The following is a 15,987-nucleotide window of genomic DNA, read 5'->3' as shown; positions in this document are numbered from 1 at the left end:
GTCTCTTTGAAGCTTTATTTTATCTTATCTTATTTTATTGTATTTTGAGATGGAGTCTCGCTCTGTCGCCCAGGCTGGAGTGCAGTGGCCGGATCTCAGCTCACTGCAAGCTCCGCCTCCCGGGTTCACGCCATTCTCCTGCCTCAGCCTCCCGAGTAGCTGGGACTACAGGCGCCCGCCACCTCGCCCGGCTCGTTTTTTGTATTTTTAGTAGAGACAGGGTTTCACCGTGTTAGCCAGGATGGTCTCGATCTCCTGACCTCGTGATCCGCCCGCCTCGGCCTCCCAAAGTGCTGCGATTACAGTGTGAGCCACCGCGCCCGGCCAAAGCATTATTTTAAAAATATATATATTTATAAATGAATACTCAGGCTAACCTAGTGGATGTGATTTTGGGACTTCCATGATTATCCACTTAAAGATCAAAGTATTACATGCCGTGTGCGTTTTAGGTGTTAGTGCTGTGAAGGCAAAAACGCTTTCTACATTCGTTCCTACTTGACTGGGCACCTATGCATGTACGTGTGTGCTGGAAATAGACTAAAACATATTCTTAGAGCATGTTACTGTGTTTGCGTGTTTGCTGAAGATCCTTTCTGTATAAACCAGATTGTTAGGCTCTCTGGGTTAGCAACTCTGCAGTTTCTTCCTTTCCTACCAAGATGGTGTTCCACTGGTCCAGCCCAGCGGGAGGAGCAGGCAGGGCACAGCTTTCCTGGCTGTTTGCTGCTTTGCTTTAGTACAATGTGTGGTAGATTACTTATCAGAAAACACGTATGTCATCTCTAGAAATAAGAAAAAAAGCCCGGGCGCGGTGGCTCACGCCTGTAATCCCAGCACTTTGGGAGGCCGAGGTGGGCGGATCACAAGGTCAGGAGATCGAAACCACAGTGAAACCCTGTCTCTACTAAAAATACAAAAAAAAAAAACTAGCCGGGCGACGTGGCGGCGCCTGTAGTCCCAGCTACTCGGGAGGCTGAGGCAGGAGAATGGCGTGAACCCGGGAGGCGGAGCTTGCGGTGAGCTGAGATCCGGCCACTGCACTCCAGCCCGGGCGACAGAGCGAGACTCTGTCTCAAAAAAAAAAAAAAAAAAGAAAAAGAAAAAGAAAAAACATAGTAGTTCAATGCCCAGTGTGTCCCTTTGATTTTTTTAAATAGTGAAAATAAGAATCTGTATTGACTGTTCACCTGGTTTTAAAGGACAAGCTATAAGCTCCGTGTTTTTCTGTACTGATGTGTCACTTATTAAATACTTTTGTACCATGAAAAAAACAAATCATAGCAGGTAAATGCAAACAAAGGAAAGACATACGGTATCTTTTCAAATAGGATTCCTCAGACCATCTCATTTCACCCTCGGATATCCTCTGAGGATTGACCAAAAAGCCACACCATCGGTAGACAATGCAAAACACCTGGCTTTTGTTTTAAGCCAAGAGGGAAAAGGTCAGAATAAGGTCTGACGCACTGGGAAGGGCAGCTCAGAGAATCTCATGGCAGAGGAACAGCCCGTGAGGGTCAGTATTCCAACAGCCAAGGGTACAGCTGAGGACAGAAAGAAATTAAGAGTACACTGGCCAGGTGTGATGGCTCACACCTGTAATTCCAACACTTTGGGAGACCGAGGCAGGCAGATCACCTGAGGTCAGGAGTTCAAGACCAGCCTGACCAACATGGAGAAACCCTGTCTCTACTAAAAACACAAAAGTAGCTGGGTGTGGTGGCTCATGCCTATAATCCCAGCTACTCATGAGGCTGAGGCAGGAGAATCACTTGAACCTGGGACGTGGAGGTTGCAGTGAGCCGAGATCACACCACTGCACTCCAGCCAGGGCAACAAGAGCAAAACTCTGTCTCCAAAAAAAAAAAGAAAGAGAGAGTACGTGTCCATGAACTAAGGGGAATCTAGAGAAACTCATCCCCCTCCTGCTAAGTTAGCTGGAGCCATGAGGCGTGAAATGACACAGGAGCGGCCTTACTGGGGCAAGAGATGCAGCTGTAGACTTACAGCCCTTGATCTACATAGGAAAGAAAATGTTTCAACAGAAACAAGTTTAATAGCAGTTCAGCAGAGAGGGGTGCCTGACGTGTGCTAGTCTGTCATTCCCTGCCTACGTGGGCTGTGCAGGCACCTGCAACAGACAACAGAAAGCAGTGCATGCATGAGGGGTCGGTCCCATGGGGTCCTCGCCACTTCGCGAATGTGGTCCAGGAGAGCCTTGCTCCAAGTGCTCTGCTCCCCAAAAGGCCTGTCCTGACTCCCTGACTAGGGCACCCCCAAAACTGAGGTCGGGCCTTTATCCATCCACCCTCTTTAGCAAGAAAGCCTTGTCCTATTCATAGGTAGTTCTCAAATAAACGGATGTTAGAAAAAACACACGGAAATAGCACTTAAGAGAAACAGATTAAAGTCAAAAAAAGCTTCTTAGAAACACACACTCACAAAGCCCCAGGTAACTGGTACTTCAAACCATCAGAATAAGCTGCACTTAAACTCTGAGGGATCCTCACACACTCCCCCAGAGCCAGCTGGACTCCACGTGGAGTTTCTCTCCTTGACGAAGCCCAAAGCCATGGTCACTGGAACATGGGTAGAAGTTATCGTCTGGTTTTATGTGTAAGTATGTATATGTGTGTGTACACATATATAGTCTGAAGCACAGCCTCACTTTTATAAAAAGATTAAAATAGAGTAAATACGGCCAGAATTTAGCATACAATGTGTTAAGAGACCCTGACATGTAGCTGGATATGAACAACTCTCCGAATCCAGCATTTTCCTAATGGTCAATCAAGAGATGCCCCCTTGCTGTAAACACAGAGGTGGGCAGGGCAGGGTATAGACACTCCAGGTATGGGGTGCACCAAGTGGGTCAGAGGGGAGGTTGGGTCTCATTCTGTACCTTCCATGATTCAAGACCCCCGAGCCCCTCCACAAAGGAAATATGTAAGATGTGGCTGGTAGGCTTTCTTTTGTTTTTACGATAGAGTCTTGCTCTGTCGCCTAGGCTGGAGTGCAGTGGTGTGATCACAGCTAACTGTAACCTCTGCTTCCTGGGTTCAGGTGATTCTCCCACCTCAGCCTCTGGAGTAGCTGGGACTACAGGTGTGACCCAACACACTCAGCTAACTTTTTTTTTTTGGTAGAGACAAAGAGTCTCGCCATGTTGTCCAGGCTGCTCTCGAAATCCTAGAGTCACGCGATCCACCTGCCTCAGCTCCCGAAGTGCTGGAATTACAGGCATGAGTTACTATGCCGGGCTGGTGGGCTATTTTTCAATATAACATGTTTGTACATCTGCAGTTAAAAGAGAAAAGGTCTTTCCCTTCAATAAACAGAAAACAGTTGCCCCTGCACCACCCTCATCACTAAGCCATGCAGTTTAGACATTTTTTTAAGGATCATTTAATCATTACATGAAAGCCTCAAAGAAATTCTATAGATATTCCTGGTTACTTAATGAATTAAAAACTATAAGCATGCATACACTTCTTCTCTTGCTATTTTTAATATTCTATATTTCAAACCTACCCACTGCCAAATTATCTCAAATAGCAAGATTCTCGCATATATCCAGTAAACAGCCAACACAACACAGATACACAGAAAGAGAAAAAACCTGCATAGTCTAAAGGGTTAAAATTATTGGTGTGTGAGCTGACCAAAGGGAACATTTTGCAGATTTCAAAGTGTCTTTTGGAGGCAGCCCTGGGGTTCCACGAGCAGGTGGGCTCCCCGGCTGAGACAGGGCACACCACGTTTATCTGTTTTATATTCCGACCAACTGGTTAAGATGTCTTCTGCATGTTCCTTGGTAAAACATGGTTTGAAAACTGTTTCTGCAAACTTCAAAACTTCTGTCCATTAGCAGGACTAGATGAGGAAGACAGGAGAATGCCAAAGGGAAGGATAGGCTGGGTTTCAAATTTTTCCTACATTTCAAATATGAACTGCACTGGTCAAAGGGAAATATCTCAGACAATCCACACTTCACAAATCCTGCGCAGACCCATGAATTTCCACAACAGTAAAGCACGCAGGCCTAGATACTCTTCCAGAACCATGTTTCCTTCTGCTCCACGCGAAGAAGGTGAGGCACAGCATGGCAGCACCAGCCCCAACTCCTCTTCCTCTCAGCACAGGAGGCTCCAACCACCGGCCCCCCACCCCCCGCCTTCTACCTTCCTAACCTGTGCCTGTGTTAAATACAGCAGCCACTCAACTTTCTTCTCAGTATCAATCGGCCTCTATTTAACAACAAACTGAAAGGCATTTACCTGCCAGCCCTTGTCCGCAGTCCTATAGTAGGGATAATTTTTAGTGATGTGCGTATAAATTCCGTTCAGGGTGAGCTGTTTGTCAGGAGCCATTGTAATTGCTTGTACTATTAGTTGTGCATAGGAGTAAGGTGGCTTTGAATCATCCTGTATTTAAAAAAACAAACAAAAAAGAATATTGAAGTTAGCACATTTTGTATCAAATTTACTAGATTTAAAGATTCTCAGTGCTTTTAAGTGTTCCTCTGATACCTCATCTTTCTTTTTTTTGAGATGGAGTCTTGCTCTGTCGCTCAGGCTGGGGTGCAGTGGCGCGATCTCGGCTCACTGCAACCTCCACCTACCAGGTTCGGCCGATTCTCCTGCCTCAGCCTCCCAAGTAGCTGGGACTACAGGCGCCCACCACCACGCCCAGCTAATTTTTGTGGTTTTAGTAGAGAAGGAGTTTCACCATGTTGGCCAGGCTGGTCCCAAACTCCTGACCGCAGGTGATCCGTCTGCCTTGGACTCCCAAAGTGACGGGATTACAGGCGTGAGCCACCGCACCCAGCCTGATACCTCATTTTTCTTACTACTATAAAAGTAACATAATTTGAAAACATGGAGGAAACAAATGGAAAACTATAAAGAATATTAAAAATTACGTAAGGAAAAAACCAAATGTCAAAAATGAAGAAATAAAGGCTGTTTGACCGCAGTGGAGTCCAAGGCAAAGCACCTCAACCAAGATCAGATCCTGTCGGCTACCACAGGGGTCCAGGCGAGGGGTGGGGAAGCTTGGCTGAGGGCTCAGAGCCAGCAGCACCCCTCCCCAGGCATGAGCACCAGGGGTGGCCAGGGCAGCTCAGAGCCCTTGGACTCAGCAAATACCCATCCACAAGGAGCCCACGAGGAGCAGCCCCCGCCGCCCACGAGGAGCAGCCCCCTGGCCCACAAAGAGCCCCACGAAGGCTCCACCTTGGGGTCGGAGACATCCTGGCTCCTGTGTGCACTGCTGACAGGCTGGCATCCCTGGTCCTGGCCCTTTCAAGGCCATTGGTGGTTCCTCGTCATAGTGACAACCTGAAACCCACACGTATCGGCACAAGCCCACTGGGAAAGGGAACCACCCCTGGTTGTAAACTTCTGGATAACACACTTGTCAACATGGATGAAGAGCAACAGATGATGTTGGATGAAAAAAGGCATTTGCAAAACAATACATTCAAGATGACACTATTTACATGAAGTTGCACAACAAACAATTACAGATACTGTTCAAGGATAACACAAATGGAATGGGAAACAGGCAGGCTGACAGACAGCAGGAGGCAAGGACATCGGACGCGCCAACATGGGATTCCACAGCACAGGCCGTGTTTAGCGCTAACAGCTTAGCATGGACAAAGGGACATTTGTCTTTTCTTTCTTTTTTGGGGACAGGGTCTCACTCTGTTGCCCAGGCCAGAGTGCAGTGGTGTGATCTTGGCTCACCGAAGCCTGAACTCCCAGGGCTCAGGTGATCCTCCCACCTCAGCCTCCCCAGTAGCTGGGACTCCAAGTGCATGCCACTATGCCTGGCTAATTTTCGTAGAGACAGGGTCTTGCTTTTTTTGTCCAATCTGATCTCAAACTCCTGAGCTCAAGTGATCCACCCACCTTGGCCTCCCAAAGTCAACTATTTTTTTTTTTTTTTTTTTGAGATGGAGTCTTGCTCTGTCGCCCAGGCTGGAGTGCAGTGGCACAATCTCGGCTCACTGCAAGCTCCGCCTCTCGGGTTCACATCATTCTCCTGCCTCGGCCTCCCAAGTAGCTGGGACTACAGGTGCCCGCCACCACGCCTGGCTAATTTTTTTGTATTTTTAGTAGAGACAGGGTTTCACCGTGTTAGCCAGGATGGTCTCGTCTCAATCTCCTGACCTCGTGATCCATCCGCCTCGGCCTCCCAAAGTGTTGGGACTACAGGTGTGAGCCACCATGCTCGGCCTATTGCTCTTTTTTCTAAACAGAAAAACAGAATCACAAGAAGACCCTCCACAAACCCAATTCTTTTTTTTTAGATAGGGTCTTGCTATGTTGCCCAGGCTAGAGTACAGTGGCTATTCAAGGCTTGATCACAGCTCACCACAGCTTCGAACTCAAGTGATTCTCCTGCCTCAGCCTCCCAAGCAGCTGTGACTACAGGTGCATGCCACACTGTCTGCTACGTCTCTTCTTTCAAACAGCTAACAAAGCCTTCGTCCCTGTGCCTATGCTGTTGGTGTATTTCCTTGTGATCTTTTTTCTATGTTTCTAAAAACTTTTTAAATTGAAAAACATTAAGACAGACAGAAAAGCTCACGATACATTTATGTCAGCTGAACAAAATTTTGCAAAGTGAACATCAGTATATTAGGTCAAGAGACAGGGGCACCACCAGCATCCCCAATGCCGTTCATATGGGCCCTCAGCCCACTACCTCTACCTCTCAAAGAGGCCACCATTACTACTGACTTCTTACAGTGACCGCAATTTTGCTGGGATTTACTAACTTACCACTTGACTGCATCCTGAATCAATACAATTTAGATTTGTCCAATTTTAAGCCTGACAGAAATGGTATCACACAGGATGCGCCCTCCTTGCCTAGCACCGTGTCAGACGCCGCAGTCGGCCGCAGGTGGGGGATGCACGGCTGTGGCTTATTCATTCTCATGGCTGTGCTGCGTTCTGCTGGGATAGACCACATTTCCTAAATATGTCAAGTAATACCACGCGTGGTTCTTACTCCCTTTCTTCCACCTAGCATTACATCCGGAATATTTCCATATCAGCAAATACTGTGCATGCTCTTCCTAAGTGGAACCACAATAGCCTCATCACCGTTCACCGCTCCCTAGGGACACTGAGGTTGCGTTTTTTTCTTTTTGAAACAGGAGCTCACTCTGTCACCTAGGTCGGAGTGCAATGGCGCGACCTCAGCTCACTGCAACCTCCGCCTCCCAGGGTTCAAGTGATACTCCTGCCTCAGAGTCCGGAGCAGCTGAGATTCACGTTGCGTTCCACGCCTTTTTGTATTTCTTTGGTAGAAGTGGGATTTCACCATGTTGACCAGGCTGGTCTCCAACTCCTGACCTCAAGTGATCCGCCCACCTCAGCCTCCCAAAGGGCTGGGATTACAGGCGTGAGCTACCACACCCAGCCGCATTCTGCTGTTTTATACAAACTTTCTGCCATTTCCTTTGGTCTAAGTCCTAAAAGGAAAATTACTGGGTCAAAGAACACAAACGTGCCAGGTCATAATGTGATTCTCAACAACTGCTGTCCAAACAAGGGACAAACGTGCCCCATACAATCATGAGTGGCAGGGTGTGCATTCACATAACCTTCAGAGTCTGGGACAAGGGGCTAAACTCCGGCACAAACGCACATGAGCTCCACAAAGACCAAAGCACTCCTCCATCTTCCGCTGTCTGCTCAGCACCTGGGCCTACAGTTGCTATTAGGGGAATCCTAAGATGTGTGTTGAATGACTAAAAGAGTACGCCTGCAACACCCCAATACCAGGAACACAGTCAGCAGCAACACCAGAGTCAAGCCCACATCCCCACCGACACCCTGGCAGGGCTGGGGCCCACCGCACGAGACAGCAGGTGAGTGACAGACAGGTGACACTGAGGGCCTTGGGGCTGCACCCTCTCCCCCAGGGGCTGCTTCAAGGCTACAAAGCCTTTACCTTCGGGCTGTCTCCACCTGAAGCTTCCTTTTCATTTTCAGGCTGTGAGGTGTCAGCCATTAAATTGAGGTCAGATGGCATCACTCGGCCCACCTTGTACCCTGAAGACCCCGCTCCCCGGGGGCTGGAGGGGCAGGAGTTTGCAGCGCTGTGGAAGAGAAAAGGTTGTTCCTATTAGTCTGTCACAGAGCACACATCCTACTGTGCTTCAGCAACTGGCTCTAATTATAGGGAAAACATACGAAAATGTTTTAAAAAAAAAAAAGGAAGAGAGTATCGGCATTTCCTATGGAAACACAGATTCTTATAAACTATCTGTGAAATTTAAGATCGTCCCAAGAAGCCATGTGGAAACAGGGTATTTGCTTCTGTAAACGTCAGTTTATGATATGTAAAACAAGCTCTGAGGGGAGGCAGTGGCCCACTCATTTCACCAGTGAGGAAACTGAGGTTCCAGATGGTTCCAGAACTTCTTAAAGACACAAAGTGACACAAGACAGGCGCAGAGGTCCTCACTGAGGAGCTGTGACAGGGGGCACAGAAAAGACAGGGAAAGTTGGGGGGGAGGGGGTCTGACAGCCAAGGGCCCTGGAACTGAAGTGGAACAAGCGGTTCCACTGAAGATGAAGCCGTGGGCATGGACACCTGCTGACGCACAGCAGCAGGTCAGCTAGGGGCACCCAGGACACAGCAGCAGGTCAGCTAGGGGCACCCAGGACACAGCAGCAGGTCAGCTGGGGGCACCCAGGACACAGCAGCAGGTCAGCTAGGGGCACCCAGGACACAGCAGCAGGTCAGCTAGGTGCACCCAAGACGCAGAATCAGGCCCCTGTTTTCAGACGTGCACTTTTTCCCATCGGGTTGGACTGGGGCACAGGGAGTGTTCTGATTCTTGATCTCTGTGCCAATTAAAGGGCACGTGCCTTTCTGGTAAGTGAAGGAGCTGCAGGTTCTCTCAATGCCTCATTTTCTACACTTCAATAAAAAGAATGAGCCATTGAAATGGAACAAACTCAAGATAAGATCATTTTATCCGTTATACAAGAGTTTGGGGGGAAAAACATTGCAAATGCACAGAAAAGGTCTAGAAAAAATAACAAAGAAACCTAAAGGCGTGACCTCTGAGAAACAATTTAAAAGGAGGGCCAGGGAGATGGAGAGGTGGGGAGGAGGAGGGAAAGGGCAAAACACCAGTGGCCTTGTACCCTCCACAGTGCTGCTTAGACCTTCCGCCATGAATATGCACCACTGGTATACTCACTCACCCATTCAACAAGCATTTACTCAATGCCAGCAAACATCCTTAAAGCACTGGAGAAACAGCAGGAACGACAAAGACTCGTGGCATCTACAGTTTATGAGTTTAAAGAGCCAACTTTTAACAAGTGGAGGATGCAGCCAGTGTGGCCTGAGGAAGGCAAGTGACCTGCTGGCTGGATGGCAGCTTTGGAAAGTCAGGTCGCTCAAGCTCACTCCACCTGGAGGCCCCGGGGACCTGGGTTCCCCGACAAAGGTCTGTGCAGGTGTGGGGAGGGGCAAGCAAGGAAACACAAGATGAAGAGAAAGTGGTTGGCGAGAGGAGAGGCTGAGTCGGGAGCCGACCCAACCTCAGGGCTGCAGCTGCGACCCTTCCCCTGCGCCCACCGCTGCTGTCAGTCACACTTGGATGTAGGGTCTTCAAGGCTGCTGCTCAGCAGTGAGCTGTATGTGACTCAGGCAAACTCGGGCACATTCTCCTCCAGTGAATTCTGTGTCCTTTTTATGTAGTGCTTAATAAGCACTGGGTGGCAGGACTTGACTTTTGCCTACCCACCCGCACATCTACTACTTGGCCCACTCAGTTATGTTCAGCCAAATTCAACCAAAGTGGGAAAGAGAGATGGCAGCCTCTCAGCAAAGGAGCAACGGGAGAGAGGGCAGCGACGAGAAGGCCCTGACGTCAGCCAGGGCTGCTCTCGGACAGCACCAGGCACAGGATGGTGGCCAGAGTCCACCGGCCATGCCTCCATTTCACAAACACATGCATGACAGCAGCTTTTCCAGGGGGCCTTTTTTTTTCCTTTGTGGTAAAATATATACAACATAAAATTTACCATTTTAACCATTTTAAACCGCACACTTCAACAGCGTGAAGCGCATTCACATGGAGGTGCAGCCATCACACCACCCCTCCAGAATGTTCTCATTTCCCAAACGGAAGCTCTGTCCCCAAGAAACGCGGGCTCCCTCTCCCCGCCCCCAGCCCCTGGCCACCTCCATTCTGCCTTCCGTCTCCGCAAATGTGATCCTCTAGGAATCTCAATGACTGGCTTGTCTCACTGAGCATAATGACCTCAGGATTAATTCATGTTTCAGCATATGTCAGGATTTCCTTCCTTTTTAAGGCTGAATAATATTCCATTGTATCTTCTATCCTCTGGAAATTGTGCATAAGGCTGCTATGAAAACGGGCATACAAATATTTCTTCAAGAACCTGCCTTCAGTTTGGGTCTATATTCAGAAGTGGGGTTGCTGGATCACATGGTAATTCTATTTTTAGTTTTTTGAGGAACTGCTAGACTGTTTCCACAGCAGCTGCACGGTTTGGCATTCCTTGCAACAGCGCACAACAGTTCCAATTTCTCCACATCCTCACTAACACTATTTTCTGGGTTTTTTGTTTTTAATAGCAGTCAATCCAATGGGTGTGAGGTGGGATCTCATTGTGTTTTGATTGGCATTTCCCTCATAACTACTGATGTTGAATATCTTTTCATGTGCTTTTGGCCATTTCTATATCTTCTTTGAAAGAATGTCTTTCTTTTGAACTGGGTCTTCTGTTTCTTTGTTGTTGAGTTTTAGGAGTTGCCTCTAAAATCTGGATATTAATCCCTTGGTCAGATGTATGATTTGCAAATATTTACTCCCATTCTGTAGAACACCTTTTTACTACTTAAGCTGTCTTTTGGTGCACACATTTTTTTAATTTTCAAGAAGTTCAATTTGTCTTTTTCTTCTGTTGCCTGTGCCTTTGGTATCAAATGCAAGACATCAACACCAGATCCAATGTCATGGGGGCTTTGCCTATGTTTTCTTCTAGGAATTTTACAGTTTCAGGCCTTAAATTTAGGCCTTTGATCCATTTTCAGTTAATTTTTGCATATGGTATAAGATAAGGGCCCAAATTCATTATTTTCCATGTGGACATACAGTTTCCCTAGTGCCACTTGTTGGAAAGTCTGAATGAATGGTCTTGGCACCCTCGTCAAAAACCATTTTGATGAGGCCGGGCATGGTGGCTCACGCCTGTAATCTCAGCACTTTGGCAGGCCAAGGCGGGAGGATCACTTGAGGTCAGGATTTCAAGACCGTCCTGACCAACATGGAGAAATCCCGTCTCTACTAAAAATACAAAATTAGCCGGGCATGGTGGCGCATGCCTGTAATCCCAGCTACTCAGGAGACTGAGGCATGAGAATTGCTTCAACCTGGGAGGCAGAGGTTGCAGTGAGCCAAGACCACGCATTGCACTCCAGCCTGGGCAAAAAGGGCAAAACTCCATCTCAAAAAAAAAATCATTTGACTATATTATGTGAGGGTTTATTTCTTGGCTCTCTATTCTTCTTTAAAAGAAAAAGAAAGAAAAGATGTTTAATCGGCTCATGGTTCTTCAGGCTGTGGGCTCTCTAAAAAATTCAAAATTCAGTCCGGGCGCGGTGGCTCAAGCCTGTAATCCCAGCACTTTGGGAGGCCGAGACGGGCGGATCACGAGGTCAGAAGATCGAGACCATCCTGGCTAACACGGTGAAACCCCGTCTCTACTAAAAAAAAAAATACAAAAAACTAGCCGGGTGAGGTGGCGGGCGCCTGTAGTCCCAGCTACTCGGGAGGCTGAGGCAGGAGAATAGCATAAACCCGGGAGGCAGAGCTTGCAGTGAGCTGAGATCCGGCCACTGCACTCCAGCCTGGGCGACAGAGCCAGACTCCGTCTCAAAAAAAAAAAAAAAAAAAAAAATTCAAAATTCAAATTAAAATCTCTCTCAGACTTTAGACCACCGTCTGCCCTTCCATTTATACTCCAATAAAAAGAATCCAGGCCAGGCACAGTGGAGCACGTGTTGTCCCAGCTGCTCAGGAGGCCAAGGCAGGAGGATCGCTTAAATCCAGAAGTCTGAGTTCATCCTAGCAACACAGCCAGAACCCGTCCACAAAAAAAAAAAAAAAAAACACAACGGCTAGCTGCGGCGGCTCATGCCTGTAATCCCAGCACTTTGGGAGGCGGATCACAAGGTCAGGAGTTTGAGATCAGCCTGGCCAACACAGTGAAATCCCGTCTCTATTAAAAATACAAAAAATTAGCTGGGCGTAGTGGCACGTGCCTGTGGCCCCAGCTACTCAGGAGGCTGAGGCAGGAGAATCGCTTGAACCTGGGAGGCAGAGGTTGCAGTGAGCCGAGATTGCACCACTGCACTCCAGCCTGGGCAACAGTGCAAGACTCTGTCTTAAAAAAAAAAAAAAAAACACCACTTTAAAAACATCTTTTAAAGAATGAGCAAACAGGCCAGGCATAGTGCCTCAGCCTGTAGTCCCAACACTTGGAGAGGCTAAGGCGGGTGGATCACTTGAGGTCAGGAGTTCGAGACTAGCCTGACCAATATGGTGAAACCCCGTCTCTACTAAAAATGCAAAAATTAGCCAGGTGTGGTGACGCATGCCTGTAGTCCCAGCTACTCAGGAGGCTAAGGCAGCAGAATCACTTGAACCTGGGAGGCAGAGCTTGCAGTGAGCTGAGATCGTGCCACTGCACTCCAGCCTGGGCAGCAGAGAGAGACTCTTGTCTCAAAAAAAAAAAAAAGAATGAGTAAATAAAAACCAGGAACTTTTGGGAACTGCATTTCCTAATGCAGGAAATTCAGAGCAGAAATTCAATATTTTAAACACCACTTCACATCTCTCTCTCCACGTAAGTCAGCACCAGGGAAGCAGAAAGGCGTTACTTGGGGCTGCCACTGGGACTGAGGACGTCCCAGTTCCCCCATCCCCATGGCCACACCTGATGGTTCCTGTTGGGGAGGGCAGAGGGCTGATGAGGTGGGCCATGGTGTCTGGAATGTTGATGGTCAGGGGTGAGATGTGCGGCTGTACGGCCTTCACCGGAGACTCAGACGGCTCCTGCTTCTCCCTCTTCTCGCTGGACAGGGCAGTAAACGTTATCTTGATGTTTGTGCTCGGGAACCTGAACGTGCACCTGGAAAAGAAAAGCCCACCATCAGCACCCTTTTGCTGTCCCAACCAGGGCAGGAGCAGAGTCCCCACGTGTCCCCCACAACACTGGAGCAACTAAGGACGTGTATGCAACACCTCCAAGCTCAGCTCACTGTGTTATTACAAGTTGCCTAACAAAACCACAACTAAGGTGCTTCATGATTTAAAAAACACCAGTAAGAAAACACTATTTAGACCAGCCACACAGGAAAATTAAAAGCACAGACAAGGTCAGGTATTGTAGCTCATGCTTATAATCCCAGCACTTTGGGAGGCTGAGGCAGGCAGATCACTTAGGTCCAGGAGGTCAAGACCAGCCTGTGCAACACAGCAAGACCCCATCTCTACAAAAACTACAAACAATTAGCCAGGTGTGGTGGTGCATGCCTGTGGTCCCAGATACTCAGGAGGCTGAGGCAGGAGGATTGCTTGAGCCCAGGAGGTCGAGGCTGCAGTGAGCTCTGACAGTGCCACCACACTTCAGTCTGAGCAAAAGACCCCGTCTCCCCCAACCAAAAAAAAAAAGCATAGACTCAAAAAGACTCAAATACCACTTAGCCTACATGACTCCTTTTAAACTAAGTGCACAACTATGTTTTGGGTCTTACAGTAGACTTAAAACAAAACTCAAATACCACCCAGTGTCTATTTTTCCTTTCAAACTAAACATACAAATGTATCTGGGTCACAAAGCAGTAACTCTGTGGTAGTTTTCTTATTTAAGAAAAATTATTCCTTTCCTTTTTTTTTTTTTTTTGTAGAAACGGAGTTTCGTTCTTGTGGCCCAGGCTGGAGTGCAATGGTGCTATCTCGGCTCACTGCAACCTCCACCTCCCAGGTTCAAGCGATTCTCCTGCCTCAGCCTCCCGAGTAGCTGGGATTACAGGCATGCACCAGCACGCCCGGCTAATTTTGTATTTTCAGCAGAGACGGGGTTTCTCCATGTTGGTCAGGCTGGTCCTGAACTCCCAATCTCACATGATCTGCCACCTCGGCTTCCCAAAGTGTTGGGATTACAGGCGTGAGCCAGGGCGCCCGGCCTCCTTTTCTTTAAATAAAAACTCCTATCACTTTTTTCACTGTTGGCTCTGGCAAACCAAGAGCCAGGGACATTAAAGCTACAGGGAGAAGGTTTGCAGTGGAACTCTCTGGTTCACACTTGATGTAGCCTCCTTGACATGACTCAAGTAAAACGTAACCAAACAAAGGTCAGGCAAGCCAAATACCTTCAAAGAATAAAATTTAACACAACAGTTAAATTTTAGACTCTGAGAGTCTCTAAGTTCCCACCATGAACCCAGTTCAACAACAGCCTATTTGTCTGTCTACAAACAACCCAAACAAGTGGCTGGCCACACTCGGCCCAGCTCACACCTGTAATTCCAGGACTTTGGGAATCCTGGCGCGGTGGCTCACACCTGCAATTCCAGGACTCTGGGAAGCTGAGGCAGGCAGACCATGAGGTCAGGAAACCAAGACCATCCTGGCTAACATGCTGAAATCCCATCTCTACCAAAAATACAAAAAAATTAGCCAGGCGTGGTGGCACACACGTGTAATCCCAGCTACTCAGGAGGCTGAGGCAGGAGAATCTCTTGAACCCGGGAGGCAGAGGCTGCAGTGAGCCGAGATCCTGCCACTGCACTCCAGCCAGGGAGACAGAGCGAGACTCCATTTCAAAAAAAAAATAAAAGTTTACCTAGAGCAAAGAGCTGCAACACTTCACATTTAGTGACATTCACTGTTGGCTTTAGACTTTCCAAATTTAAAACACATTTTAAAGAAAACTGGCACTTAGGCTGGGCGCGGTGGCTCACGCCTGTAATCCCAGCACTTCGGGAGGCCGACGCGTGTGGATCACAAGGTCAGGAGATCGAGACCACGGTGAAACCCCGTCACTACTAAAAATACAAAAAATTAGCCGGGCGCGGTGGCGGGCGCCTGTAGTCCCAGCTACTCAGGAGGCTGAGGCAGGAGAATGGCAGGAACCCGGGAGGCAGAGCTTGCAGTGAGCTGAGATTGCACCACTGCACTCCAGCCAGGGGGACAGAGCGAGACTCCGTCTCAAAAAAAAAAAAGAAAACTGGTACTTAATCTCTCAAGTCACCCGCCTGGCCCTCTTCCAAGTGTATTTTACCTCTTTTCCTTCCTCCTCCAAAGCTTTTTAATAAGCTTTCAGTACTGCTCTAAATAAATACACAATAAATAATAAAACTGATCACCTGTCATGTATCTGAGATCTGACCAAGTTCAGCTCCCTTTACACAGACATTACCTGTAGATTCTGCAAACAAGGGGGATGGACGGGGGGTTGTGTGTGTGTAGAGCTGTCGCCTCTGAGGACAACAAGGAAGACCGGCCTGGCACGAGGTTCCAGCAGGATCCGCAAGCTACCCTAGACTCCCACCCACCATCTCCTGAGTCCTCCTCACCGCTAATGAGCAGCCCGTCTCACGTGGGGGCGTGTTGCCAGGACCACCCACCCTCTCATACCAGCCTAACAGCTTACAACCCAGGGGTTCTCACAGCAGAACCATGTGGACACAAACAGGGCAAGATGCGTGGATGCCAAGTGGCTCCACCATCCCTATTGTGCTCCGCACACGACTCTGGCTCTGAGCTGGGCAGCTGCGGAGTCCGCACCCGCACGGTCGCCAGCCAGAAGTGGAGATGGGAAGAACAGTGAGCACCAACCGCGCAACCTCAGACTGAAGCCCAGTGGAAAACCGCACTCCACACACACATACAGACACTCAGGACATCAAATC

At 48.3% G+C, this 15,987-nt stretch overlaps 1 protein-coding gene across 2 annotated transcripts in view; it reads right to left on the bottom strand.

Annotated features, from left to right (window-relative positions):
• Positions 1–15,987, bottom strand: part of FOXK2 (forkhead box K2) — an 85,647-nt gene that overhangs the window by 28,523 nt on the left and 41,137 nt on the right. For both annotated transcript variants that reach the window (XM_033181714.1, XM_033181715.1), the window contains exons 2-4: positions 13,008–13,202; positions 7,975–8,122; positions 4,281–4,427 (exon numbers count right to left, since the gene is read on the bottom strand). In XM_033181714.1, coding sequence (XP_033037605.1) covers positions 4,281–4,427; positions 7,975–8,122; positions 13,008–13,202 — 490 coding nt within the window. The remainder of the gene's footprint in view (positions 1–4,280; positions 4,428–7,974; positions 8,123–13,007; positions 13,203–15,987) is intronic.

Source organism: Trachypithecus francoisi, unplaced genomic scaffold, assembly GCF_009764315.1.
Source record: "Trachypithecus francoisi isolate TF-2019V2 unplaced genomic scaffold, Tfra_2.0 Lachesis_group20, whole genome shotgun sequence".
NCBI classification, from domain to species: Eukaryota; Metazoa; Chordata; class Mammalia; order Primates; family Cercopithecidae; genus Trachypithecus; species Trachypithecus francoisi.
The sequence above is the reverse complement of the archived record's forward strand: the minus strand, read 5'-3'. Positions and strand labels throughout refer to the sequence as shown.